This window comes from Hyperolius riggenbachi, chromosome 3, assembly GCF_040937935.1.
Source record: "Hyperolius riggenbachi isolate aHypRig1 chromosome 3, aHypRig1.pri, whole genome shotgun sequence".
In the NCBI taxonomy this organism is placed as follows: Eukaryota; Metazoa; Chordata; class Amphibia; order Anura; family Hyperoliidae; genus Hyperolius; species Hyperolius riggenbachi.
The window spans coordinates 222,009,105-222,036,501 of NC_090648.1; the positions used below are offsets into that span (position 1 = coordinate 222,009,105).

The following is a 27,397-nucleotide window of genomic DNA, read 5'->3' on the forward strand; positions in this document are numbered from 1 at the left end:
CCTGATTTTCAGCACAAAATGTATAACTTTTAACAATTAACATACACTCAAGATTGCATCATGTATGGGCACACCATCCAATACTAAATATTACTATGTTAAAAGTGCAATCGTCTTCAGAAACCTATAGTGGATGGGATCTGCATGGCAACTGTGGCATAGTATGACAGGTTTGGCGGGTGGCGCCACACATAACTCTAGAATATTAACCACTTTATCCACTACTACAGTATATCTACGTCCTCTGTGAAGTCATCTAAGCCACGAGTCAGTAGATATACGTCTTGTAGCAGAAGCAGTGCTGTGCAGGATTGGACTTGCTCCTGTGCACATTTCTGGCACTATCTGATGCAGCACTAATTGGTGAATGGGAATATATGTTTCCTGAGCTAATGAGATTGATTTTTACCATTAAAAATACTTTTATTTTCTCAGTTCATAGTGAAAGATACACTCTGTAGCATTATTTCAGAATCAAATATCTTCACCATAAATTGTGACAGGAACATAATCTAAGTTTTGTGATAAGTGGTAAGAATAGCCAAACAAAATTTGTGTTTTTTATCTACAGTAGCACTTTATATCTTTAAACTGGAATTGGTAAAACTGAAAAATAATGCTTTTTTTCTATTTTTTTCCCTTGTTTTCCCATTAAAATTCATAGAAAACAAAATTGTTTGAGGGAAAAAATGGCAAACAATGAAAGCCTAGCTTGTCTTGAAGAAAACAATGGGCTTGATTCACAAAGCCGTGTTAAATGTTAGCACGCTGGTGAAAAGCCCATTATCACGCCTAAACTTAGTTTAGGCGTGATAAAATAAACTAAAGTTTCACGCGCGTAAAGTTTTACGTGCGCAAAGTTTAAACGTTCGCAACGTCATTAAACCCTATGCAACGTTTCGCGCGCACCGGACTTTGCGCGCAAGTTTTTCCCTCAAAGCGGTGCTAACCTACTTAGTGCAATGCTTATCACGCCCAAAAGTCTTTAGGCGTGCTAACTAGGTTAGCACCGCTTTGTGAATCAAGCCCAATATATATTTAATTTCTGTGTTGTAAGTAGGGATAAAATGAGGACATAGCTAAACTGTCAAAACTGCTCTGGTTCATAAGTGGGAAACAAGGTCTGGATGCGAAGTGGTTAACTACTTCAGTACCAGCACCCTCTGCCCCCTTAAGGACCAGAGGATGCTGGTACAGTAAACCGCCGCTTCCCGACGAATTGCCGCAATAATCTGTCGCGCCCGCCGGTCACGCCGCTCTGTCCCCGCAGCAGGCTGCTCTCTCTGCCGTCGCTATGATGGCAGAGCGCTGTGCGCCGGTCAGGAGCTGCTTTCATTGGCTCCTGACCCTGTCACTCAATGTAAGCCAATGGGAACGGCTTACAGGAATGACAGGGCCAGGAGCCAATGAAAACGGCTCCTGCCCGGCTCACAGTGCTCTGCCGTCATAGAGGCGGCAGGGCAGCACATCGCAGCGGGGACAGAGCGGTGAGAGCGATGGGGGCGCGCGGTCAATGGGACGTAGAGTTTATGCCGGGCCAGAACCGCAGCGCCACCCGCCCGCCGTAGATTTAAACTGCGTCGGTCCGCAGGTAGTTAAAGTAATTTGTCGCTAAGACATGGACACCAACAATTCCCAGCAGCACTGTTACCCATTCCACTCAGAACTTACTAGACAACAGGCTACAGTCTGACATTAGTGTGAACCTCAAGGCGGAATGTCAAGCTACTGTTGAGCCTTACTGAATGCAAATATGCAATCCATTATGTGCACAGAGAAATCAGAGAAATTCAACCTTACTACTTTAAGGCTATGTTTACAGTGGCCATTGTGTTAAGCTCCCTGTGACAGTGGTACAAGCATGCGTCCAGGAGCACCCACCAGGCTCAAAGTTAAAGATGCTCGCCCCTATACCACAAAGGGTTCAAAATGCAACAGTTCTTGGAAGGATCGGCACCACACCAAAACATTTATTATAAGCTCTTAAACCTTTATTGCATTAAAAATGACAGGCTGTGACAGCCCGCTGTTTCGGCCTAAAGTGGCCTTTCTCAAGTTGCCAGAAGTGTCAGTGGTGACATTATGCGGGGTGAGAGCAGGCGGGAGCCTTGTGAAATAAAAAGCAGGTAATACAGTGGCACATTAGAACTGCCACTTCCATGGCATCAGAACTATTGGACCTGGGGGAGAAGAATAAACAGTTCTAAGAAGTAAAAATGCATTTATTAAACATATCTGTAAATACCTAATTTTGTATGTAGGTCATGTGACTGCCACTGTGCCCCTTTCCTGCACCTAGATGATCAGGCAGCGCCTGGGACCTCTAACACTAGATAGGGACCCTAACCTCTAGTAGTAAAATAGTACAGCATTATGCTTGAAATTCTACTTCACTAACATAACAGGAAAATGATCCTATAGCGATTGCTTTTTTGATACAATTTTATACAATTTATTATATGCTTATACACATCATCTAAAATATTCATTTTTGTACTGTTAAACACCATCTAAAACATTAATTTTTATGCCTATGATAGATTGTTTGATCATATGATGAATATCTCACCATCAGCTCAGGCATACTAATGATAAGCTGTATGGGTAGTTTGACATCTGGGTCATCTGTATAATCCATAGGCACAATATTAGGAGCCAGCTCATAGAACCGCCCGTGTAACCTGTAACAGCAAAAACATCCAGCGTAAACATTTACTCTCGTTACTAAAACGAAACAAAACTATTTTATTTATTGATACAGTATATCCTGAAAAGTGACTAGTAATTGCCTGTAAATATACTGTAGTTCTAGATATACCTGATTATTGTCAGGAGGATATACAGTATGTGAAAAAGGCATACACTACAAGTCATATTTTCTGTTCTCACATTGACAGGGCTATATATACACAGGACTATATATCTTGTTACAGGACAGAAGCTATGCCTTATGTCTACCTAAGCATTGCTGATGCAGGACATGAATAACAAAAGCCTGCTGCCTGGTCCTCTCTTTGTCATAAAGCAAGAAACTGTGAAATCTGTCCTTAGATCTTTCTTTTCTGACAGATTATCTTTCTAAAGTAACTAACAAGAAATTCAGATCAGGATGATACCATTTATTCGAAAACTTATGTGGCGAGGGCAGCGCAGGTGCACAAGTGGCCTGCCATCTCCCGGTCTCTGAAGAACAAAACTTAGCTGCGGCAGGAGGACTGGCGCGGGCACAGGATGGCTGCAGGGGGCTGGTCGAAGCCCCCAGGTACGTAAATCTAATTGGTTTAGGTACATTTTAAGTTAGCCAATAAACGGTATCATCCTGATGCAAAACTTGTTGCTTTTGCTGAAGGTTTGTACACACTCACAATGAATGTCATCCAGCGGGAATCCCTTGTGGGAAATTGCAGGGCCAACACTGCGCAGTCATCTTGCTAGCCTATAGGCTAGCAATGTTTTATGTTGCTAAGCGGGGGGGGGGGGGGCGTTTTGGGGGGTTGGAGGGGTCGCAGCATGAGGGGAAAGCTATGGCCACACTCGGCGGGGAGGGCGGACAGTCCTCTCTCTAGCCTCTGACGCGGAAGTCGCGTCAGACACTAGAGAGAGAGGCTGCCCGCCGCTGCACACAATATGGTTATTGAAGCTGGAGGGGAGCGCAGAGGGGAGAACACGAGGTGAGGGAAGTGTGGCCATAGCTTTCCCCTCATGCTGTGACCCCTCCAGCCCCCCAAAACGGCCCTGAGCGGGTCCGGGGGGGGGGGGGGGGGGGGGTGGCCCGCTTAAAATTTCTGCAAGGGGGCCCGGTGGGTACGCCCCTGGGTGCAGCGTGGTCAGTATCGGACTAGGAGCTGGATAAGCTGAGGAAATCCACTTGCTGGGTGAGTGGAAAGAACAACAAACCAATCAGCTGGCGACTGGCCATGGCCAAGTCGATCCACCTGGCTGCCGAGGCATCAAGGGCCACTATACACAGCCTAGATTCTTGGCAGGAGCCGTTGCTATCGTCCACCTCAGCTGATCAATTCAGAGAAGGAATCGACTCCTAACACACAGGGAGTGAATCTATAGTAAATCGCTCGATGCAGTGTAACGCTATAGGCCAGCGATCTACCACCACTACTGCTCCACCCTTGATCAACAGATCAACCCAGATCTTCTGTACTGTCGATTGATACTTTTGATCAAGATTTGATCAGAGTAATAAACTGCAGAGAACTGAATGGGATATGTTACGGTGACTAGATGTCCCGCTTTAGCCGGGATGCGCCCCGGATTCGGGGTCCCCTGTCCCAGGCTGCGCTATGTCCCGGGAAACGTCCCGCTTTTAGCCGCCGGACGTCCCAGCATCGAAACTCTGGCCACCGTCCATTGCATTAACTGGCCGCTGCGTCTAATAGACGCCGCGCCAGTTCATAGCCCGCAGCCCCGCTCCAGCCTGCATAGTCTTCCAGCAGGCAGAGCAGGGCTACAGGAAGATGGCGTCTGAAGCCCTGTGCTGGAGACTATTTATGTCTCCAGTACAGGGCTTCGGGCACCATCTTCCCGTAGCCCTGCTATTCCATTCAGCGCGGGAGATTGCACGAGCAATATATCCGTGTGAACTGCGTGCCAGAGGCCGGCCGGGAGAAGAGACTTCTGCCAGGTGAGTAAATTTTTTTTTTTTTGCAGGTGAAATGTTGCCCAAATTGCGTGTATTTTCTGCTGAAATGTTGCCCAAATTGTATGTATTTTCTGCTGATTTGTTGCCCAAATTGTGTGTATTTTCTGCTGAAATGTTGCCCAAATTGCGTGTATTTTCTGCTGAAATGTTGCCCAAATTGCGTGTATTTTCTGCTGAAATGTTGCCCAAATTGCGTTTGTTTTCTGCTGAAATGTTGCCCAAATTGCGTTTGTTTTCTGCTGAAATGTTGCCCAAATTGCTTTTGTTTTCTGCTGAAATGTTGCCCAAATTGCGTTTGTTTTTTGCTGAAATGTTGCCCAAATTGTGTTTGTTTTTTGCTGAAATGTTGCCCAAATTGCGTTTGTTTTTTGCTGAAATGTTTCCCACATTGCGTTTATTTTCTGTTGTCTGGGGTAACTGTTGCTGCATTTATTATTTAATGGTCATAGTTGGCTATATTTGCTGCTTTGGGGTTACGGTTACGCTCCGCCCATACAATGTCATGGCCACGCCCATTTTCAGCTGCGGCCCCCCGCCGATTCCCCCCCCGCCCATTTTTCGGCAACACCCCTTCCCCCCCTCGTCCCGTCCCAGGTTGGACCCAGAAAAATCTGGTCACTGTAGATAAGTGTATGGGCAACTTTATGCTGGTCAAGCGTTAAGATTGACTATACAAATTCTGTATGATGTCCATACAAAACAGAAAAAGTAAAACTGATCAATCAACTGAAATTGTTTTTCATTTGAGTGTGATCAAATTATTGAATGCAATTTTCAGTTGGAGTGAATCGAATCGATAATTTTTAAAGCATTTGGATTATTACATTAACTGCATTTGTGATTATTTGAAAATCAATAGGGTAAAACAACCACATAAAAATCTATCCATGTGTGACAGACATTACGCCGGTCTATTAGGTCTATTAATGTGAAAATAAAAGCTGAACCTCATATGACTCGTTGCAGTCCATGTACTTTCAGTTTGTTAGCAAAGCAAGAATGAATATTGCAGCTTCGTGCACATGCAGCCTGTGACATGTGTATTGCCATATACTGTATGCATAAGACCTAAAAGAGGAACAAAACAACTATGTGTTTTATCCTTCCTGTTTCTGTGAGTATCCCTCCTGCCTCCTGGAGGAATAAAAGGAACAAGAACCAATACGCAGAAAGCAATGATAAGATCTTGCAAATGGATTAAGTATAGGGAGCACTAGGCTGGTTACAAAGGTAATACAAAATCTTTATTATTATTCAAAGCTGCATATAGTGTCACACATACAAAACCCCCTTTAAAAACAAGCAAAGTAACCTGGCTAAAGAATGCGTCTAAAAAAGGCCAGAATCGTCCCTTCTGGAGTGCACTCCTATGAAAAAAGGACTGACATGTCAGGACATTTTGGTCTTCAGGCCCATATATAGCATATGCCAGGTTGTAGGCAATCGCCCGTTGGTAGCACGGAGTCCTGCACCTTTAAAGATTGCACCGCCCGTGTGCTGGAAGATACAATGCACGCCTCTATGTAAAAAACATATACGCTCTCATTACAGACACATGTATTCGTGTCTAACCTCTAACTCCTATTGCACGCAGTGGAAGAACCAGAGACTCACGTGACCCGACAGGACGAATGGCGCCCGCATGGAGGGAGCAGCCACCTCTATTGTGGCGGCGCACATAAGTTGAAGTCGTCAGTTGGCTTGGGTAGGTTGAGAAGTCCCATCTGGTATGCGGCAAAGGAGGAGGAAGAGAAGCGGAGGCACGGGGGACATTCAGCGCGGAGCGCGCTTCCGGGTGGAGCCGTTCACGTGACGCGTTTCGTCACTCACACGTGACTTCCTCAGACGTGACGTCGGCGGCGTGGTTGCGCCCCTATATAGCCATGGCAACCACACCTACTGCTTAATTCAGTACGGGAATTAAAGGTAATTAAAAATTAAGCACCAATGCACTGCTTTTTGTAAACAAGTGTTCCTTTCAAGGCTGGTCATCAAAGAGGTATAGCGGCTTTAGGACATACGAGTCACAGGAACACTTTTAAATTCAGGTCTCCGTTTAAACCTTGCGGGGATAGGCTCCCACACTCATATATGAACTTTGACTCCTTCTGTAGGAGTTGCTTATCAAAATCGCCCCTTCGGGGGCTAATATTCAACTTGTATATCCCCATAAAACGGAGTCCCGATGTGTTTCCATTGTGCACGGTCCTGAAGTGCTGGGCGAGAGGATTAAGTCTTTTTTTGTCAATGGTGGTACTCCTGATTAGAGTTGGGCCGAACCTCCGATTTTAGGTTCGCGAACCGGGTTCGCGTTCGCGTTACAGTTTTAACATTGAAGCAGGGGATTTGAGACGCAGGTTGCTGGCAAGGGGGTACCCCAACCGGATTGTTATTTCGGCATATCACAGGGCTTTGGCCCGTGACAGGAGTGATTTATTGACAAAAAGAGCTGTGGGGGCACAGGGGGTCCCCCCTGTGAATGACCCCAAATCACAGGCTGTTTCCCGAGTTGTTACAACCTATGGCGCCCATTTTGTGGAGATCCGACAGATCTTACAGAAATACTGGCACCTCTTGTTAAGAGATCCAGTTATGGCAGAAATTGTGGGTGATTATCCACACATGGCGGCCAAAAGGTGTACCAACTTGGGTGATCTCCTGGTCTCCAGTGAATTTGGATGGACTAAATCCCCTAAAAAGAAATCAAATAGGGGGATGCATAAGTGCTTGGACTGTGATGTATGTAGATTTGTCCAGACTGGCAATCGTTTCTATAATCACGACCGCTCCAGATTTTTTACTGTCAATGACTATATATCATGTACATCTACCAAAGTAATTTATCAGATTAGGTGCCCCTGTGACCTAATCTACATTGGGAAAACCTACCGAGCATTGAATACACGAATTGGTGAACATTTGGCCAATATCAGGAGTACCACCATTGACAAAAAAAGACTTAATCCTCTCGCCCAGCACTTCAGGACCGTGCACAATGGAAACACATCGGGACTCCGTTTTATGGGGATATACAAGTTGAATATTAGCCCCCGAAGGGGCGATTTTGATAAGCAACTCCAACAGAAGGAGTCAAAGTTCATATATGAGTGTGGGAGCCTATCCCCGCAAGGTTTAAACGGAGACCTGAATTTAAAAGTGTTCCTGTGACTCGTATGTCCTAAAGCCGCTATACCTCTTTGATGACCAGCCTTGAAAGGAACACTTGTTTACAAAAAGCAGTGCATTGGTGCTTAATTTTTAATTACCTTTACTTCCCGTACTGAATTAAGCAGTAGGTGTGGTTGCCATGGCTATATAGGGGCGCAACCACGCCGCCGACGTCACGTCTGAGGAAGTCACGTGTGAGTGACGAAACGCGTCACGTGAACGGCTCCACCCGGAAGCGCGCTCCGCGCTGAATGTCCCCCGTGCCTCCGCTTCTCTTCCTCCTCCTTTGCCGCATACCAGATGGGACTTCTCAACCTACCCAAGCCAACTGACGACTTCAACTTATGTGCGCCGCCACAATAGAGGTGGCTGCTCCCTCCATGCGGGCGCCATTCGTCCTGTCGGGTCACGTGAGTCTCTGGTTCTTCCACTGCGTGCAATAGGAGTTAGAGGTTAGACACGAATACATGTGTCTGTAATGAGAGCGTATATGTTCTTTACATAGAGGCGTGCATTGTATCTTCCAGCACACGGGCGGTGCAATCTTTAAAGGTGCAGGACTCCGTGCTACCAACGGGCGATTGCCTACAACCGGGCATATGCTATATATGGGCCTGAAGACCAAAATGTCCTGACATGTCAGTCCTTTTTTCATAGGAGTGCACTCCAGAAGGGACGATTCTGGCCTTTTTTAGACGCATTCTTTAGCCAGGTTACTTTGCTTGTTTTTAAAGGGGGTTTTGTATGTGTGACACTATATGCAGCTTTGAATAACAATAAAGATTTTGTATTACCTTTGTAACCAGCCTAGTGCTCCCTATACTTAATCCATTTGCATTATTGTACATTATGGGTGAGACAGGCCAATAAGAGGTTTATGATATCCCGTACCCCGTTTGTCTACTTAATGATAAGATCTTACTACAGATTACAGAATTGAGTAAACACTTAATAGGAATGGGCAGTAGCAGGGGGTTTGCAGGAAAAAGGAAGAGGCTTGGGGAAGCTGGCACACATCAGAGATAATGGAACTGGTGTACAGTGTACCCTGTATAGAAACTGCTTTTGAGACCTGTTTCTAAACAGTAGGCAGCCATGGGGTCCTCATATCTGATCAGGGTGCATTTTGAGACTGATATAATACAGTAGCAAGAAAAAGTATGTGAACCCTTTGGAATTTCAGCATGTTTTTTACATTGTTCTTCCTGTGCAGGAGAGGTGGATGCTGCATATATTCATAGGCAGCTGCTGAGGAATTAGCAATGGAAGGATGGATGTGTAGGTACAGAGTGCCACTGCAGCTGCTAACCCACTCCTGCCTTCTTAGTTGGCTCATACTGAAGCCACCAGTTTAGACATGGCCCACAATAAACTCTGTGTCACTATAGAATAAAATAAAGCTCACGGATCTGTATCTACAGTCAGAATTGGGGCCCTTAACCAGTGCAAACGCTTTGTTTAACGCCCGTAAAGCATCCGTGTGAACCAGCCCTAACACCTTTACCATATACTGTGTTATGTACTGTCAAGTATAGTGCTGCTAAAGAAAACATTTTAGATAAGGGCTGGCTCACACGGACGCTTTGTGGGCATTTAATGAGTGTTTTAAAAGCAACGTTTTTAGGGATCGAGTGCCATCCCGCAAGTGAATGGGAGCGTTTAGTACGAGCTTCTGTAGGCTTTCATGAAAGCCTGTCGGTAGATCCTGGCGTCTCGTCTCAAAAGCAACATGCAGCTTCTAGAAATCGTCTGCTGTTGCTGGTGTTGCATTTGAATGGCAGCAAAAACCACTGAAGGCCAATTAAAGCCAACAAAAGCCTGTAAAATCCCAGCCCTTTCCCTATACTTCCTGCAAAAGCCCAGAAAACGCAACACTCTCAAACGTTACACACTGAAAGCCATTAAAACCTTCAAAGGATATTAAAAGCTTAGCTGTTAAATGTGGGTGTTCTTGAATAAAAAAAAGGCGTTTAAACGAGATGCTGAGCAGAAGCTCGGTAGAAGCCCATGTGAAGCAGCCCTAAAGGATGAGTGGTCAAGCATGCAGATAACTGAATGATACCGCAGCAGTGGCGTTCCTACTGTACTGCGCAGAGCAGGAGGGGGAAGCAGCGCTAGAAGGAGGGGCAGTGGGGGCAGCGGTGGGGAGGGGGGAAATATCCCCCCCTCCCTCACCTGGGACCCCTCCTTCTGCCTCTCTCCCCCTCCATTCAGCGGTGGCAAGTGCGGGCTCGGCGGCGGGGAGACGTGCGGAGAATTACTCACCACTTCTGCGTTCCAAGCGCGGGCAGCGTCATGTCGTCACAGATCTCCGCCTTCCTTCTAGCGCTGCTTCCCCCCTCCAGGGACATCTATACTGGGGGCAACTATACCAGCTATACTGGGGGCAGCTATACTGGGGGCAACTATACTAGCTATACTGGGGGCAACTATACCAGCTATACTGGGGGCAACTATACTAGCTATACTGGGGGCAGCTATACTGGGTGCAACTATACTAGCTATACTGGGGGCATCTATACTGGGGGCAACTAAACTGGCTATACTGGGGGCAACTATACCAGCTATACTGGGGGCAACTATACCAGCTATACTGGGGGCAACTATACCAGCTATACTGGGGGCAACTATACCAGCTATACTGGGGGCAGCTATATCAGCTATACTGGGGGCAGCTATACTAGCTATACTGGGGGCAGCTATACTAGCTATACTGGGGGCAGCTATACTGGGGGCAACTATACTAGCTATACTGGGGGCAGCTATACTGGGGGCAACTATACCAGCTATACTGGGGGCAACTATACCAGCTATACTGGGGGCAACTATACCAGCTATACTGGGGGCAACTATACCAGCTATACTGGGGGCAGCTATACTAGCTATACTGGGGGCAGCTATACTAGCTATACTGGGGGCAGCTATACTGGGGGCAACTATACCAGCTATACTGGGGGCAACTATACCAGCTATACTGGGGGCAACTATACCAGCTATACTGGGGGCAGCTATACTAGCTATACTGGGGGCAGCTATACTAGCTTTACTGGGGGCAGCTATACTAGCTATACTGGGGGCAGCTATACTAGCTATACTGGGGGCAACTATACCAGCTATACTGGGGGCAACTATACCAGCTATACTGGGGGCAACTATACCAGCTATACTGGGGGCAGCTATATCAGCTATACTGGGGGCAGCTATACTAGCTATACTGGGGGCAGCTATACTAGCTATACTGGGGGCAGCTATACTGGGGGCAACTATACTAGCTATACTGGGGGCAGCTATACTGGGGGCAACTATACCAGCTATACTGGGGGCAACTATACCAGCTATACTGGGGGCAACTATACCAGCTATACTGGGGGCAACTATACCAGCTATACTGGGGGCAGCTATACTAGCTATACTGGGGGCAGCTATACTAGCTATACTGGGGGCAGCTATACTGGGGGCAACTATACCAGCTATACTGGGGGCAACTATACCAGCTATACTGGGGGCAACTATACCAGCTATACTGGGGGCAGCTATACTAGCTATACTGGGGGCAGCTATACTAGCTTTACTGGGGGCAGCTATACTAGCTATACTGGGGGCAGCTATACTAGCTATACTGGGGGCAACTATACCAGCTATACTGGGGCAACTATACTAGCTTTACTGGGGGCAACTAAACTAGCTATACTGGGGGTAACTATACTAACTTCATTGGGGGCAACTATACTAGCTTCACTGGGGGCAGCTATTCTGGGGGAAACTACTAGCTATACTGGGGCAACTATACTAGCTAATACTTTAAATTACAGTTAGCTCCGCCCTTATCCGGTCATGACCACACCAATTTTTCCACGAAGCACGCCACAGGTTGTGGTCACGGCCATTTTTTTTAGGGGGGGGGGGGGGGGGTGTCTTTTAATACCCAGCCCCGGGTGCCAAATGCCCTAGGTACGCCACTGTACCGTAGAATGACCATACATGGGAAGGCATATCTGATGTTCATTCAAATTTTTACTGACATTTCACCTGACACCTGGGGAATTTAAAGGTGGCCATACTCTTATAGATGGCTACCAGATCGACCATCAGATAGAACCCCTCTCTGATCGAATCTGATCAGAGAGTGATCTATTGGCTGTCCACACACATCACACAGATTTTGAAACTATTCATGGTCTGTGGAGCCGCTACCACTGCCTGCCTCGGTGCCCAGGCGTGTATGCTGCCAGAGTGTATGCTGCCAGAGTTCTAGTGTTTTAACTTCAGCTTGTATCACATGACACAGAAGAGAAGAGTGACATGGGGAGGAGGAGACCCGCCGCATGGAGTTAAATCACCGGACCCGGAGGGCATGCACCAGCAGGACAGGTGAGGGTACTGCCACTATTCTGACCCACCACCGTTCGAGCAAATTTTCCATCCTACCCAAAAGACTGGGCAATGTTTCCATTACCAACTTCAAGCAGATTCTATCACTGTGATCAAATCTGCTGTATATCGATGGTACACATTAACAAATGTATGGCCTGATTATTGCTAGGCACACAGCATACGTTTTTGCGTCTGATAGATGGTCCGATAGATAAATTCCATCATGTTCGATATTCCTTCCGATTGTTTTTCTGGTCGATTTCTCAAAGATGTGAATGAAAAATGATCAGAAAAAAGAGTGGAAGATAAGAGAATAGAGCAGAGAATTGACCGGAAAAAACGACGGATGGAAAATCGAGCAGAAACAAAAAGGTATTGTGTGTACCTAGCATTAGGCCTCTTTCACATGAGAGGCTGAAGGTGGTGAATTTACCACCTATCAGCTGCTCCCGAGCACCAGCCATGCACTTCCTAGTGCTCAGTACACCCAGTGGAGAGGCAGTCACCACACACCAGTCACATGTGAGTGCAGACATGCTCAGATGAGACATTTTTTGCTTTTTTCCTGCTGGGTAATCCTGCTATGTGTCAAATGCTGACATGCATGAAGTTACAAATACTGCCATTCGGCTGCATTAACCTCCCTGGCGGTATCCACGATTTAGACTCGGGGTGGAAAAAGCAGCGAGGAGCGGTAACCTCAAATGTGACTTGTGGTAGCCGCCGGGAGCCTTGTGCAGAACATAGCGTGCAGCGGGTGTTTTAAAGCGGTATCGTCACCATAAAAATCAAATTTCAACAGCAACTGGTCTGAGTGTATTAAGTGATAAAGATGGTAATCCTGCATTCAAAACTTTCAAAACTTTTTCTGCTGTTATGATTTGGAGTTATCACATACTTAAGGAACACTGGCCCTTTAGTAGTCGTGCCAAAGAATTGCATGCTGGGGGGTTCTTTTTATCTATAATCTATTCCTCCTCTTCCCTTTATTTCCCTGCCAGCTTCTTATCTGAAACCTAATCCCCTACTCACTTGTGTTTACAAGCAAGGCTGAGGCGACTCAGTGATTGGAGGAGACAAGAAAAAAAATAAAGGGCAGAAATGACATCACGAGTTATCCTTAACTGTGGGCAAAAGACATGGCCCCCACCAGGAACAGAATTCTCGTAATTTAGTATATAACATTCACTGAAATCAAAACGTGGACAGTATAATACATGTGTTATGTAAGTAGATCAAGTATTTATCTACTTATATATGTATTTTTTTCCCTGGCATAGTATGGCTGATCCTACTGCTTTAACTTACCTCCCCAAGGATCCAGATGCCGGCAGCCATTCTCCCGCCTGTCTATGGAGGCTCTGCATTCCACTGGTGAGATCGCTGTCTGTTATCATGACAATAGCCGGCAATCTCACTATAGGGTTACAGCGCCACCCAGAGGACAGAGGGAAGAGAACTGCAGTGCTGGATTCCAGGGAGGTGAGTGCTGGGCTGCTGCAGGCTCTCTAGCAGCATGATTTTTTTCCCTGTTTTAGGGTTTTAAAACCTGCAAAAAATATTGTACCGATTTTAGACCCTACAATCCGGAATGAATCATACCGCCAGGGAGATTAATTGCAACCAAAATGAGCTAGGTGGCCAGCAGATGGGAGGCTGAACTGCCCGAAAAAGTGCACAGTTAAGCCTTCTGTGTGAAAGGGTCCTAAAAGAGATAAAAAAAACATGAAGTACACTTTCAAAAGGCAGGCTGTGTTTATACTTTTCAATGTCAGCTTTACTAGTGATATAACTGGATCAATTTATGTCATGAATGAAAATATTATAACAGAATATAATGATTTCGAATCAAAGACTTACCGGAGGATTTCTTTTCGAGTGAAAAAAGTGCAATCCTTAAAAGACAGAAGGAAAACTTTTACTAAAACAATACAGTAACAAATAAAATGAACACATGCCCTATAAAACTCGCCAAAGCTCCTTAAACCTCACCCAGTCATTCTACAAGAAGGCTAGTATGTAAGGGCTGGACCCACTAAAATGCTATCACAATCACTGAGCGCTTTGGGTAGCGATTTTTGCAACGTTTTTCTGAGTGATTTCTGGTGGATTTGAAGCGATCTTTGAATTTAAATCAAGTCATTTGTACAGCGATTGCGATTTCCATATCGATTTGTGATTTCCATAGGTTTGATAGTAACAGCAATGCAAAAGCGCTTTGTACATTTTGCAACAATCCTATACTTTATATTGAAGTACAAACACTCCTAAAATTCTGCAGACACAGCAACTGCAATTTTCGGGAAATTGCAATAGCTACTGTGAGATCACCCGTTTCCAAAAAGTTGATGAAAGCCCTCTAGTGGGCATTTTTATTGTGACTGGATTCCTGTTCAATTTAATACAACCATGCAATTCACATGGCACAAAATCACACAGCGAGCATGCAGGAAAAATGCAAGCGCTTTGCATTTCCCAGTAGAATCCCTCTGAAGAGAGTCCCAGTTAACCAGACTGTCAATGAGTGAATTCTCAGTAAATATAATTATTCAGTGAGCTATATGATCTTGACCAATACAGCTTTCAATACATTAAGGAGGACCTTAACCGAATATAATGTAATGATTAATATATTTATATTTTAAAATATTAATTTATAAATTGTTTAGTCAATGTTTACCTCTTGTAAAAGCTTTTGTCTCTCTGATTTACATTCTTAAATGTATCATAGATGGCCACATCTTTACTGCTGGAAAGGAGCATCACTGTGGAATGTTTGGGGTTTTTGTGTGTTCCAAAGAGAGCAGAAAAAAACGCCTAGGGTCCGATTCAATTCACTTTTTCTCCTAAGTTTTCTCCTAGGAGAGAATTTTTCATCTTCTGTTTAATAACGTTTCAGCATTCTGCAAGTGAAAAGGTACCCCAAACAGTACTGTCAAAATTATTCAGAGTATTTTCTTGCTTGCTGGTGGCTTAAAAAACATGTATTGATAAGGTGTGAAAATATCACCTAGGAGAAAACTTAGGAGAAAAAAGTTAATTGCATATGGGCCAAAGTGAATTGGATCAGGCCTCTAGTTTCTCAGAATGCTCTGGGGCAGAAGGATGCCTAGCTAAATAGCCTAGGCTAAACATCAGTGGGAGGTTGGGGGTTCATACAAATACACAGCATTATATACATATAGGAAGGGATTTTGATGCTGAAAACAGAATAAATGACATAAACTTGGGCATCCTGAATAATGTATTACATACTACTTCATGTAATTGTGGAGCCTATTTAAAATGGACCTAAACTCAGTACTTCTTCTCTGCTCTAAAAGATAAGCAACAGCATAATAACCTTTAACGAAAAACATTTCTTTGTTACAACTTACTGAAATCTTACAAAAACCCCTGCAGTGATTACTTCCTGGTATCCTGGGAGCACAGAAAGGGTTAACCTACTGTGTTTACATATAAGCCCAAAACAAGGGTACACCATGGCACAGTTCAGACACAGCTGACACCCTGATTTACACTTGCTGATTACTTGCTGATAATGCATAATTAGACAAGCTAATCTCCCTGAGGGTCTTTTTCCACTACCCTGCGATTTGCGATTTGATTCCGATCGCAAAACGCAAGGTACATTAAACTAATGGAGAAGGCAGCAGCAATTTTCATTAGTGCGATTCGATTGCGATGCGATTTTGGTCCAACCACGATCGTCGTCCTGCCGCGTTTTGGATGCGATTGAGCTCTACTATACTGAGTATAGTAGCTCAATCGCATAGTAGAAATTAAAATGCAATTGTGATCGGGATTTCATAGTGGAAAAGAGCCCTAAAGACACGAACAGTGAATTTCTCAGCAACTATATGTGTTTTTCTTGTCTGCTGTACAAGAGTTAGGGTCCGCTTTAACCCTTTAGCAGCCAATTTATTTAGAGGCCAATTTATTTTAGCACTTGTTAACCTATTAGCAGCCAATTCATTTAGAGGCCAATTTATTTTAGCACTTTTTTTTATTTCGTATTTGTTACATTTCCCTGCTTCTAATTAGTACTGCTGCGATGTGTATTTATGGCCACTTGTCACTAGGGGGCAGTGTGAGACAATAATAGAGGACTTCTGCTTTCCGTTTCTACATTTTCTGCTAGTAGTGGGAGATCAAAGCATTCCAAGAACAGCACAGGAAGTTCTGCCGACTGAGGTCAAGAGCAGTGCACGCAAAAGCAAAAGCAGTGCAGGCAAAAGCAGTGCACGCAAAAGCAAAAGCAGTGCACGCATCTCAAATGAGATAACTCTATTGAAGAGCAGTGTGAGACAATAATAGAGGACTTCTGCTTTCAGTTTCTACATTTTCTGCTAGTAGCGGGAGATCAAAGCATTCCAAGAACAGCACAGCAAGTTCTGCCAACTGAGGTCAAAAGCAGTGCACGCACAAGCAAAAGCAGTGCACGCACAAGCAAAAGCAGTGCACGCACAAGCAAAAGCAGTGCACGCACAAGCAAAAGCAGTGCACGCACAAGCAAAAGCAGTGCACGCACAAGCAAAAGCAGTGCACGCAAAAGCAAAAGCAGTGCACGCAAAAGCAAAAGCAGTGCACGTAAAAGCAGTGCACGCATCTCAAATGAGATAACTCCATTGAAGCTGCTATTGGGTTAACAAATATGAGAGCATAAACTAGGAAATAAACTAACAGAAGAACATCATAAATAATCCACATTTTCTAAAGTGTTTCTGAAAGTACATAGAACAATTTATAACACTAAGGCCTTGGTCACACTATAAGTGCTGCTATGCGCATTTTGGCAGCACGTATAGTATGCGATCAGCAAGAACACTGCTGACATTCAGTTTATGCGCGCTGCACAGCAGTGCGATGTGCTATTGCACTGCTGAATGCATGTTTGACAAAGCGCATTGCTGATCCCATTTACTGTAATGAATGGGATCAGCAGCGCAATGCACAGGAACGCGGATGCCGTGCGATTGGGTGCGCTTGCATCCCGAACGCACAGCCATATATGTTTCCTAATGTGAACAAGGCCTAACTGTCCCTCAGAGGGGCTCACAGTCTACTGCCCCGCAACACAATAGTGCCAGTTTTCACAGCAAGCCTTTTAATGCAAGAATGTTTCAATGACTCAAACAAACATGGAGCGAACATAAAAACACCATTCTGATGGGGTTTCCTTTGGTCTTCAAACCTCAGACTCGCTGCAAGGCAAGTGTTCCCGACAAGCAGCCACTTAACTACTGTGCTACCATTAGAACATTAGTATAAGTGCTCTTAAAGGACTTCCGAGGCCAAAATTAAGAAAATCACACTGTACCTTTTTATTAGCAGAATCCACGGAGGACGTCCTGCCCGTCCTCCGCTCCGTTCCGCCATCAATGCAGGTCTTTCCGTTCCCCTATGGCTTGGCCCGACCCCACCGAACGGGTCGCATCGATTCCACCTCTAAGATGGCCGCCGCCATGCTCCGCGGCTGCGCAGTACGCTTTGCCGCTAGCGCGACTGCACAGCCTATTGCCCGCCTCCCGCCGCGTATTAGGTCCCGGCATGCTCCCCAAGTGCAAAGCGTACTGCGCAGCCGCAGAGCATGGCAGCAGCCATCTTAGAGGTGGAATCGATGCGACCCGTTCGGTGGGGTCGGGCCAAGCCATAGGGGAACGGAAAGACCTGCATTGATGGCGGAACGGAGCGGAGGACGGGCAGGACGTCCTCCGTGGATTCTGCTAATAAAAAGGTACAGTGTGATTTTCTTAATTTTGGCCTCGGAAGTCCTTTAAGTAATGTGTCAACATAACACTTTTTTTCCCATTTCTACCATATTTATTGATTTTTTTTATTATTTAGTGAGAAAAAAACTCCAAATCTACATGGCCCTGTGTGAAAAAGTGATTGCCCCCCTTGTTAAAAAATAACTGGTTTATCACACCTTCAATTTCTGTAGTCACCCCCAGGCCTGATTACTGCCACACCTGTTTCAATCAAGAAATCACTTAAATAGGAGCTATCTGACACAGAGAAGTAGACCAAAAGCACCTCAAAAGCTAGACACCATGCCAAGATCCAAAGAAATTCAGGAACAAATGAGAACAAAAGTAATTGAGATCTATCAGTCTGGTAAAGGTTATAAAGCCATTTCTAAAGCTTTGGGACTCCAGCGAACCACAGTGAGAGCCATTATCCACAAATGGCAAAAACATGGAACAGTGATGAACCTTCCCAGGAGTGGCTGGCCAACCAAAATTACCCCAAGAGCGCAGAGAAAACTCATCCGAGAGGCCACAAAAGACCCCAGGACAACATCTAAAGAACTGCAGGCCTCATTTGCCTCAATTAAGGTCAGTGTTCACGACTCCACCATAAGAAAGAGACTGGGCAAAAACAGCCTGCATGGCAGATATTCAAGGCGCAAACCACTTTTAAGCAAAAATAAATTTAAGGCTCGTCTCAATTTTGCTAAAAAACATCTCAATGATTGCCAAGACTTTTGGGAAAATACCTTGTGGACCGACGAGACAAAAGTTGAACTTTTTGGAAGGTGCGTGTCCCGTTACATCTGGCGTAGAAGTAACACAGCATTTCAGCAAAAGAACATCATACCAACAGTAAAATATGGTGGTGGTAGTATAATGGTCTGGGGCTGCTTCAGGACCTGGAAGGCTTGCTGTGATAGATGGAACCATGAATTCTACTGTCTACCAAAAAATCCTGAAGGAGAATGTCCGGCCATCTGTTCGTCAACTCAAGCTGAAGCGATCTTGGGTGCTGCAGCAGGACAATGACTCAAAACACACCAGCAAATCCACCTCTGAACGGCTGAAGAAAAACAAAATGAAGACTTTGGAGTGGCCTAGTCAAAGTCCTGACCTGAATCCTATTGAGATGTTGTGGCATGACCTTAAAAAGGCGGTTCATGCTAGAAAACCCTCAAATAAAGCTGAATTACAACAATTCTGCAAAGATAAGTGGGCCAAAATTCCTCCAGAGTGCTGTAAAAGACTCGTTGCAAGTTATCGCAAACGCTTGATTGCAGTTATTGCTGCTAAGGGTGGCCCAACCAGTTATTAGGTTCAGGGGGCAATTTCTTTTTCACACAGGGCCATGTAGGTTTTGAGTTTTTTTTCTCACTAAATAATAAAAACCATTATTTAAAACTGCATTTTGTGTTCAATTATGTTATCTTTGACTAATAGTTAACGGTTTTTGATGAGCAGAAACATTTAAAGGTGGCCATACTTGGTACAATTTTTCAATTAGATAATTTAGTTCGATTATTCTGTTAGATCGAATATAAAGATTTTTCCAGCATGTCCGATCATTTTTCCCGAAAAAACGGGATAATCGTTCGGATTTCTTAATCGAAAAAAAAAATATTTTCAACTTACATTCAATTCGATCATTTAGATCGAATAAACGGGAAAATCGAACGTTTTTATTGTATCGTGTATGGGCACCATAAAGCTGGCCACTAACGGTCCAATTTCTAGCGAAAAATCGTTCGAGCGATCAGAAATTCTGATCGGATTGGTTGTAAATAATCTCCATTGGTGGACACAATCGATTATGAACGAGTGAAAAAAATGTCGCCCGAATGAATTTTCGTCGAACGAAAATTTGGATTTTCTTGGTGGTCGTGATAGATAGGAAGCAATGATTGGTTAGTTGATGGTGTAGTGAACGATTTTTCGTCCGATCAGAATTTCTGATCGCTCGAACGATTTTTCGCTAGAAATTGGACCGTTAGTGGCCAGCTTAAGTGTGACAAACATGCAAAAGAATAAGAAATCAGGAAGGGGGCAAATAGTTTTTCACATCACTGTACCACAAATGTATGTGGGAAAATGGCAAAAGATCTCAATTAAAAAAATAGACACAAACATACTTTTAAAGATTACTAAATGTTATTTCATCTTAAGGGCTTGGTTTTATACATTAAGGCACATGTTTTAAACATTTCAAGTCACTATTCCTGGAAAAAATGTTGGTAAGAGTGTGGGAATTCAGTATGTCGTACAGTGAGTGCATTTAGGGACATGCTCTGTCCTGCATCTGATTCAGAACAGGAAGCAGTTTGTAAATGCTGGAAATATAGCTTTATTGCTCATTTCCTCCCAAAATCTCCTTTGTAATGATGCCCTCCAAAAACCAAGAAATTAGAAGCTTGTGAAAAGAACTTACAGTGACCTTAATAGCATCCAGTGCATTAATCATAGCACTGTGTTAGACAGAAACTATAACTCAAGCCCTTGGCACTCTGTGACTGTCCTGCGCAACTGTCAACGATATTTGTTCAATGAATGAGCATTCTAATAAATAAAATGAGCATGTTCTAATAAATGAGCATTTACAATTAAGAAGCAAAGGGCCTGATGCAAGAATTAGCATTAAAATCTGCATGAGCAGAAAGTGCATGGCAATTTTCACGGTAGTAACTGCAGGGGGGCCAGTGTGTGTTACCCATGGCAATGGGCGCGTAACCCCAGTAGTGGGCATAGCGCTAATAGGATAGCACGTGCTGCCCTCCTGCCATTAGTACAAGTAAAATTGCCGTGCACTAGTCCCAACAGAAGTTGCAGCAGTTCTAAATAGGTTGCAGCCCTAAGTAAAAATAGTATTTTCATCTGTATTTCTTCTGTGTGCAACATCATACTAAAATAATTATTGGAAATTTTCCTTCTCAAAATGTATGTGTTGCTAATTCATAGAAGGGTCAGGGCAATGGGTGGTTACATGCACTGGTTAGGGTTAGCCAGGGCAGGCGCTACCATAGAGGCAAAGGGGGCAATTGCCCCAGGGCCCCAGAGCTTGTAGGGGCCCCCAGTGGCTACAAGAGGAAAAAAAAGTTTTTAAAAAGACCTTATAGTTTTTGAGAAAATCGATTTTAAAGTTTCAAAGGAAAAAAAATACACATTTAAAAACCCGCCGACTTTAATGGTTAATAGCAAATCCACTTTAAATGCTAGAAACCCTAAATTTGCAGGATATGTTAAGGAGATCATTGGAAATAAGAGGAAAAAACTATTTTTCAAAAAGACCTTATAGTTTTTGAGAAAATCGATTTTAAAGTTTTGAAAGAAAAAAGTATATTTTTAAATGCGGTAAATGTCACTTTTAGTAGCAAGCCTAACGGTAGTGTAATTTTACATGTATCAAAAGAGAGAGCAATACATTTCCTGAAGGGGTTTCCAGGGGGTCCATACGCAGCCGCAGTGCTTTGGCCAGGGATCGCTATACAGCCGCAATATGGCTGTATGAAGATCCCTGGCATTTTTTCCTATTTTCCTAATAATTATTTTTGTATGTTTAGTGTGGGAATTTTTTTTTTAATCATGTGGGGTCCCACCTCCTGAAACTTTTTAACCCCTTGTCCCCCATGCAGGCTGGGGTAGCCAGAATGTGGAGCTCCGACCGATTGGGGCGTCACACCCCCTGACTATACCAGCTGCAAAAAAGGTCCCTTAATGCTGATTTTTGTTCCGGGGTATCTGTTGGGGGGCCCCAGGCTTATTTTGCCCTGGGGCCCCATTGTTGCTTAAACCGGCCCTGGGGTTAGCCTATAGTTATTGGTCAGAGGATATTATTGGGTTAAGGTAGGGTTAAAGAGTACCTAAACTGACATGATGTGTAGAATTTATGTAGAACATTTATATAGAAGATTTTGTAGAACCAAACTAGAACAAGACAGTGCACCTTTAACTATTAACTAATTACAGGTAATACAACTCATGTGTGTATGAGAAAACAACATCAGAGTGCAGGGAACAGATAACGTTTAAAAGCTCAAGTTTTATCTGAATATAGGAGGTGAATACACCTTTAAAAAAGTGTTTTGTTGAACCTTCCCAAACCCAAATAAGTTTTAGGGGCTGTTCACAATTGTCCCTGAGGACAAAGCATGCAATTTTCCACATGCATGATCCTGCAACTGCACTTTTTTTTGATAGACATTTGTTTGCGTTTCTGCGATTTTTACATGTGAACGTTCGTATGCAAAAACATTTATTCATCCTGTTAATGAGGTTGGCGAGGGTGGAGAACAAACGGTGATACAGATAACTTTCACTGGATGTTTTTTTCTTACTTGCCTGCAAAAGTTCAGCTGTTGCCAGGGTCACATGAGGACATAATAGGGCTGCTGAAAGGCTGGCAATTTACTGGTTGTCTAGATTGTCTTAAATTTATTAAAGAATGAGTTATTTCTGTGGGGACAGCTTGTGACTGCAAAGTCCCAGACACAGGCAGTGCATGGCACTTACCGTTACTAATGCCGGGGAGCATGCCTATGCCATGTGCATCACCGGGTTAACACGCTTTGCTATGGTAATGCCGCATTACCATAGCAAAGCGTGTTAACCCGGTGATGCACATGGCATAGGCATGCTCCCCGGCATTAGTAACGGTAAGTGCCATGCACTGCCTGTGTCTGGGACTTTGCAGTCACAAGCTGTCCCCACAGAAATAACTCGTGCGTGGTCGCATGTCGCTAATGGGTTACCGGGCGGTGCTCCCTAGTAGTAATTAGTAGTAATGGTGTAAATGCCCTGGCCCGCCTACACACAGCAGTCTTACCGCTATTTGGTGCATCAGCCCCAAACTTTCAGATGTCCTCACTATATTTAGATATGACTTTTGTCACCTACTGTATAAGCAGATAATTTTGAACAAATGCAGAAAAACCCAGTACATGTGTGCCAAGTGATTTAAGCCCTCCACTGTTCTTTAAAGGGAACCTGAAGCAAGTACAATTATTTAAAATAAACACATGACGTAGCTGCAAATGAATATTACATACTTACCTCGCTTTAGTTCCTCTCAGAAGCTCACCATTTTCTTCTTACAGTGATCCCTTCCAGTTCTGACAAGATTTTGTCAGAACTGAAATATACCAGTTGCTGTCAGTTATATATCAGCTGCTGTCAGTTACAACTGAATGTGCAAGGTAATGTCCATGCTTCTTGATGGCTCAAGTAGGTGATATAACAGTTTAACAGTGTGCTGACCAGGAAGTTGTAAGGGGGTAATGGACATTTTCAAAATGGAGGACACAGAATTCCACTGATCACAGTGGACAAACGGGACGCAGGAGAGACAGGATAGAAGAAAGAGATTGAGAAGTAGACTACACAGGAGGTAATTATGACCTGTGTATGGTTATTTTGACTTTTTATTTTCAGTTCAGGCTCTTTAGGCTCTTTAACTTCAATAAATCAACCTCATTGCTTTACCTGTCTATCAAACCCCTCTGCTTCTTGATGGTAAATTCCTAAGGTCATACCCCTACCTCCTGGTGTTTCTTGTCATATCTGTACATTTTCTGCCACAAATGTAACTATTTGTCTTTTACATGTTTATGAACTGTGTATTTGTATCAACCACTCGTTTGTATCTTATGGTGTACAGCACCATGGTAGATGATTGCATTATAACATTCATCCATAACAATAATAATAGGGTTACATTATTACTAATGAACTGGACAAGCTAGGATCTAGTAACAAACAAACAGCGTCCTCAATCTCATTGTAGCCTGTCTCATCTACACCGTCACTAGTCCACCCCACTTGATCTGAGATGAAGGAGAATCTCAGCTGTGGTCTCTTTAGTCTTTACTGAGCAAGTCTGCCTCTGCTTAATGTGACCTCTCCAGTGTAGGTACACCTGGTATTCTAAGCTATTTGTTATGAGCACAACTAACAAGGTAACAATAACAGCAGGGGTTCCAGCCTCCTGCTGCATGTGACTGCCTACAACATGGATCTGTATCGGTGATGAAGACTCTCTACACCAGGGGTCCCCAAACGTTTTTGGTTGAGGCGGGCCGGGTCAACATACTTCAGACTGCTGGGGGGGCCGGAGTATACATAAGTTGATGTAGAAGTCTTTGCGGGCCAGACAGTGAAGTATATCCAGGTGACAACCTGCATTCCAAGTGGACAGCAGTGTCACCTGATGTGAAATTTTATTGAAAACCAGCGAAATGACTGCTTTCTGGCTTCCAAGTGGATGGGTGGAGCCAGCACTGCTATTCCATATGCGGACCACCAATATTTAAAGATGGAGCTGACCGCATCTATAAGTAATACATTTTCTGTGTGGGGGCCGGTAAAAAAGCCTCAGGGGGCCACATTCGGCCCGCGGGCCTTAGTTTGAGGACCACTGCTCTACACTTACATTCTCGGTGCATTTCCTAATCAGTGTAGCCAAACTTCGGTGCACTACTGCTCTCAGCGATTGACTATATAGCCGCTCAAAACCACACGTCTGCCGCAGTCCCTGTAGAGTTCCACTATATAATAGTGGAACTCCACCACTGCTGTTTTGTCCCCCACTTTTTGGGGGGTGCAGCGTTCCATGCTGCTATTTTGCTAGGGCACCTCTGGCGTCCACTATATTTTTTGGGTGGCACTGGCAACCAAATTTCCTGCTGTGGCCAGTAATTACTAATTTTAACACGGGCACCTATGGCAGTGCCCAAAATTCCATGTCGTGATCTTGCGCTAGCGCTAATCTGCCACTTCTACCTAATATTGTCCTAAAATAAGTAATCAAGGTACATATGCTGAACAATACATTGTCACCAAAGATTTTTATTGCTTTTTTCAGTGTATTATGTTTGAATATACTATTCTATAGGCTCACTAATTAAAAGCAGTGCATATAGGATAATAGCCATGTACTAAATGCATATGTTTATAGTTAGCACACATACTGGTAATATAATGTGGCTGCACAGGGACTGTAACATCAGCATCACACTGGAGAGAGCAGAGCATGCTTCAACAGTCATCACTGAGGCTATATTATACTGCTACTGCGTGTGATGTTATATAATCTATATGGCTGGCAGTCAGTGGGTTAATGGCTGGTGGGGGATGGGGACAGAAGTCTGTTAGAATGTTCTGGAGGATATGTTATCATTGTCTAGAGTTCCAGGTTTGTTCTCTAGAGTATCTGGAATGAATAATTCAGGTATGTGCTAAGGATAAGATGGCACTCGGTATATATGGCAGAGGATTGTGACTCTCCAAGCTCACAGCTTCCTCTCATTTGTAATTAACCATCCTCTTTCCTGTCAGGCATGTGAGCTGAATGTACACAGGAGGATAACACAGCACCTCTGCAAGCCTCACCATACGGAGACATGCTAAATCCACATAGCAAGGACAACACATAAAAGGTCTCTTCTTTCATGAGTGGATTTCAGACACAACACAATATAAGGATAGCTTGCTGGTAGAGCTAATTATGCTATACCCTGCATGTAAAGGGTTTGATGTTGGTTTCAATATTCATTGCTTGCCTTTACGAACGTAAACTTCCGCCCATGTTAAATGGGAATTCACCAGCCACTTATTGGAAAGTAAATACTTCCGGTCCTGGTCTCTTGGATAATTATTTTGAGCTGCTTCTGTTATATTTAATTAGGCTCGGTAAACACTGTGCCCATTGTGTTGGGCTGTAGCATAGAAGGCAATGTAAAGGACAGGTGGAACACATCCATGGTCTTTCATGGCCCTTTCACACGTCAGTTCTGTGAGCTGTAGTACAACGCTATCCAGCATGTTGTTTTCTGGACAGTGGATGCGTGCTGTACATTTCATGAATGGCATATACTGTATCTGTACCATAGCTGACACTGCAAATAAAAAAGCACATGGGTTTGATTCACTATGCTGCACTACTGTACAGCTTAATGACTACAGGGAGTGTTATTGATTGGCCCAGTAGCCTGACTGTCAAATGATAGACAGCCTACAGTGCCAATCAAACTGCAGCAATATCGTTCTTTGAAGCTACTGGACCTGCCGGGCTCCAGGCGGGTTCAGTGGAGCGATTGTTAAATGTAACAAAGCGCTCTTTAAACTAATTGAGCCCAGCGTAATTGGACTGCAAACGCTATGGCTGCATAGCATGCGCAGGGAATTATAACACTCCCTGTAGTCATTAAGCTGTGCTGCTGTAGCAGCACAACTTAGTGAATCAAGCTTATGATGTGCTAAATACAAGCCTTAGGGCTGGTTCAGACTGATGGCTGTCGGCATCTGTGCATGTACCGTCGGAATCCACCGCGTATGGCATTCAGATGAATGGCAGTGTTTATGTCAATGCATTAACTGGTGATTGTCATAGATTGCACAAGTGCCAAGGTTGATAGAATGTTCTGAAACACTGCATGTAGCTACTAGTATCAGCTGTGTTCACAATTCCGTATCCCCCTAGCGGCTCAAAACATGACGTGACGATGAACCGATGGGAAACAATGCCAAACACTTCTCTGCTCAGTAGCAGAAAAGCACTTCACATTGGCGACAGGAACGCAACCGGCCGTGTGAACTGGCCCTAAGGCCCTTTTCCACGAGCAGTTGGTAGGCAGTGAAAAGCCTCTCAAACTCTCACAACTGCTTGCTGCTGCCTGGTAACTGCACACTGCTGCCTGGTAACTGCTTGCTGAGCACATAGTTCAACTGTCCATGGAAATGAGCCCTAACTGCAGCAGTGGTAGAGAAGGTGGGCGCCAGAATATGGCCACTGGCAAGGGCATAAAGCACCTTCATGGTCAGCTTTACCTCCTTCCTTGTCCTTACTAGCACACCCAACCTCCATCTCACTCATACATTTTGCAGAGATTCTTTCTTCTGTCACCACACGGTGGAAACTTGAGGTTCAGATGTCACATTCTAAAACGATCTTTTACAAATTGCTTTACATACCGTATATCCTGTCTGTCCTGATTCCTGTATAAATGCTCTCTAAATGGAACAAGGCATGGAAATGCCCATTTAGCATCACCTCTGGCACCATTTAATTTCTTTGAGTTTGATTTATCTTCCTGGTGAGTTTACATAATTCCATTCAAAACAGGGCTAAATGAAAAAGCAGGTGTCCAATGGGAGGATGGCTAATTACAGAGCAATGGACAAGGTGAGGGCTCTCCCAAAATGGATAAAGCAATTCAAATCCATCTAAAAATGAAGATGTTTGCCCACCTTCATGAAGTCAACTGATCAAGTATTTTAAATTTCTTTATTCAATGGAGAAGTTAGAGGAAGTTAGAGGATGCAATGTGCCGTGGAAATCTGCTCTCAGATAGATATCATGCAAAAAAGAAATGATGCCAGCATCATCCATAGTATTATGCTCTTTATTACGGTATAAGAAACTACGTATAACTAATTTCATAAGCTATCACTGTCATAG

At 44.1% G+C, this 27,397-nt stretch overlaps 1 protein-coding gene across 1 annotated transcript in view; it reads right to left on the reverse strand.

The window, feature by feature from the left end:
* The window catches only part of CIB2 (calcium and integrin binding family member 2), a 53,926-nt gene that overhangs the window by 14,134 nt on the left and 12,395 nt on the right, over nucleotides 1-27,397 (reverse strand). The window contains exons 2-3 of the mRNA XM_068272594.1: nucleotides 14,060-14,094; nucleotides 2,570-2,681 (exon numbers count right to left, since the gene is read on the reverse strand). Of these exons, the coding sequence (XP_068128695.1) occupies nucleotides 2,570-2,681; nucleotides 14,060-14,094 (147 nt within the window). The remainder of the gene's footprint in view (nucleotides 1-2,569; nucleotides 2,682-14,059; nucleotides 14,095-27,397) is intronic.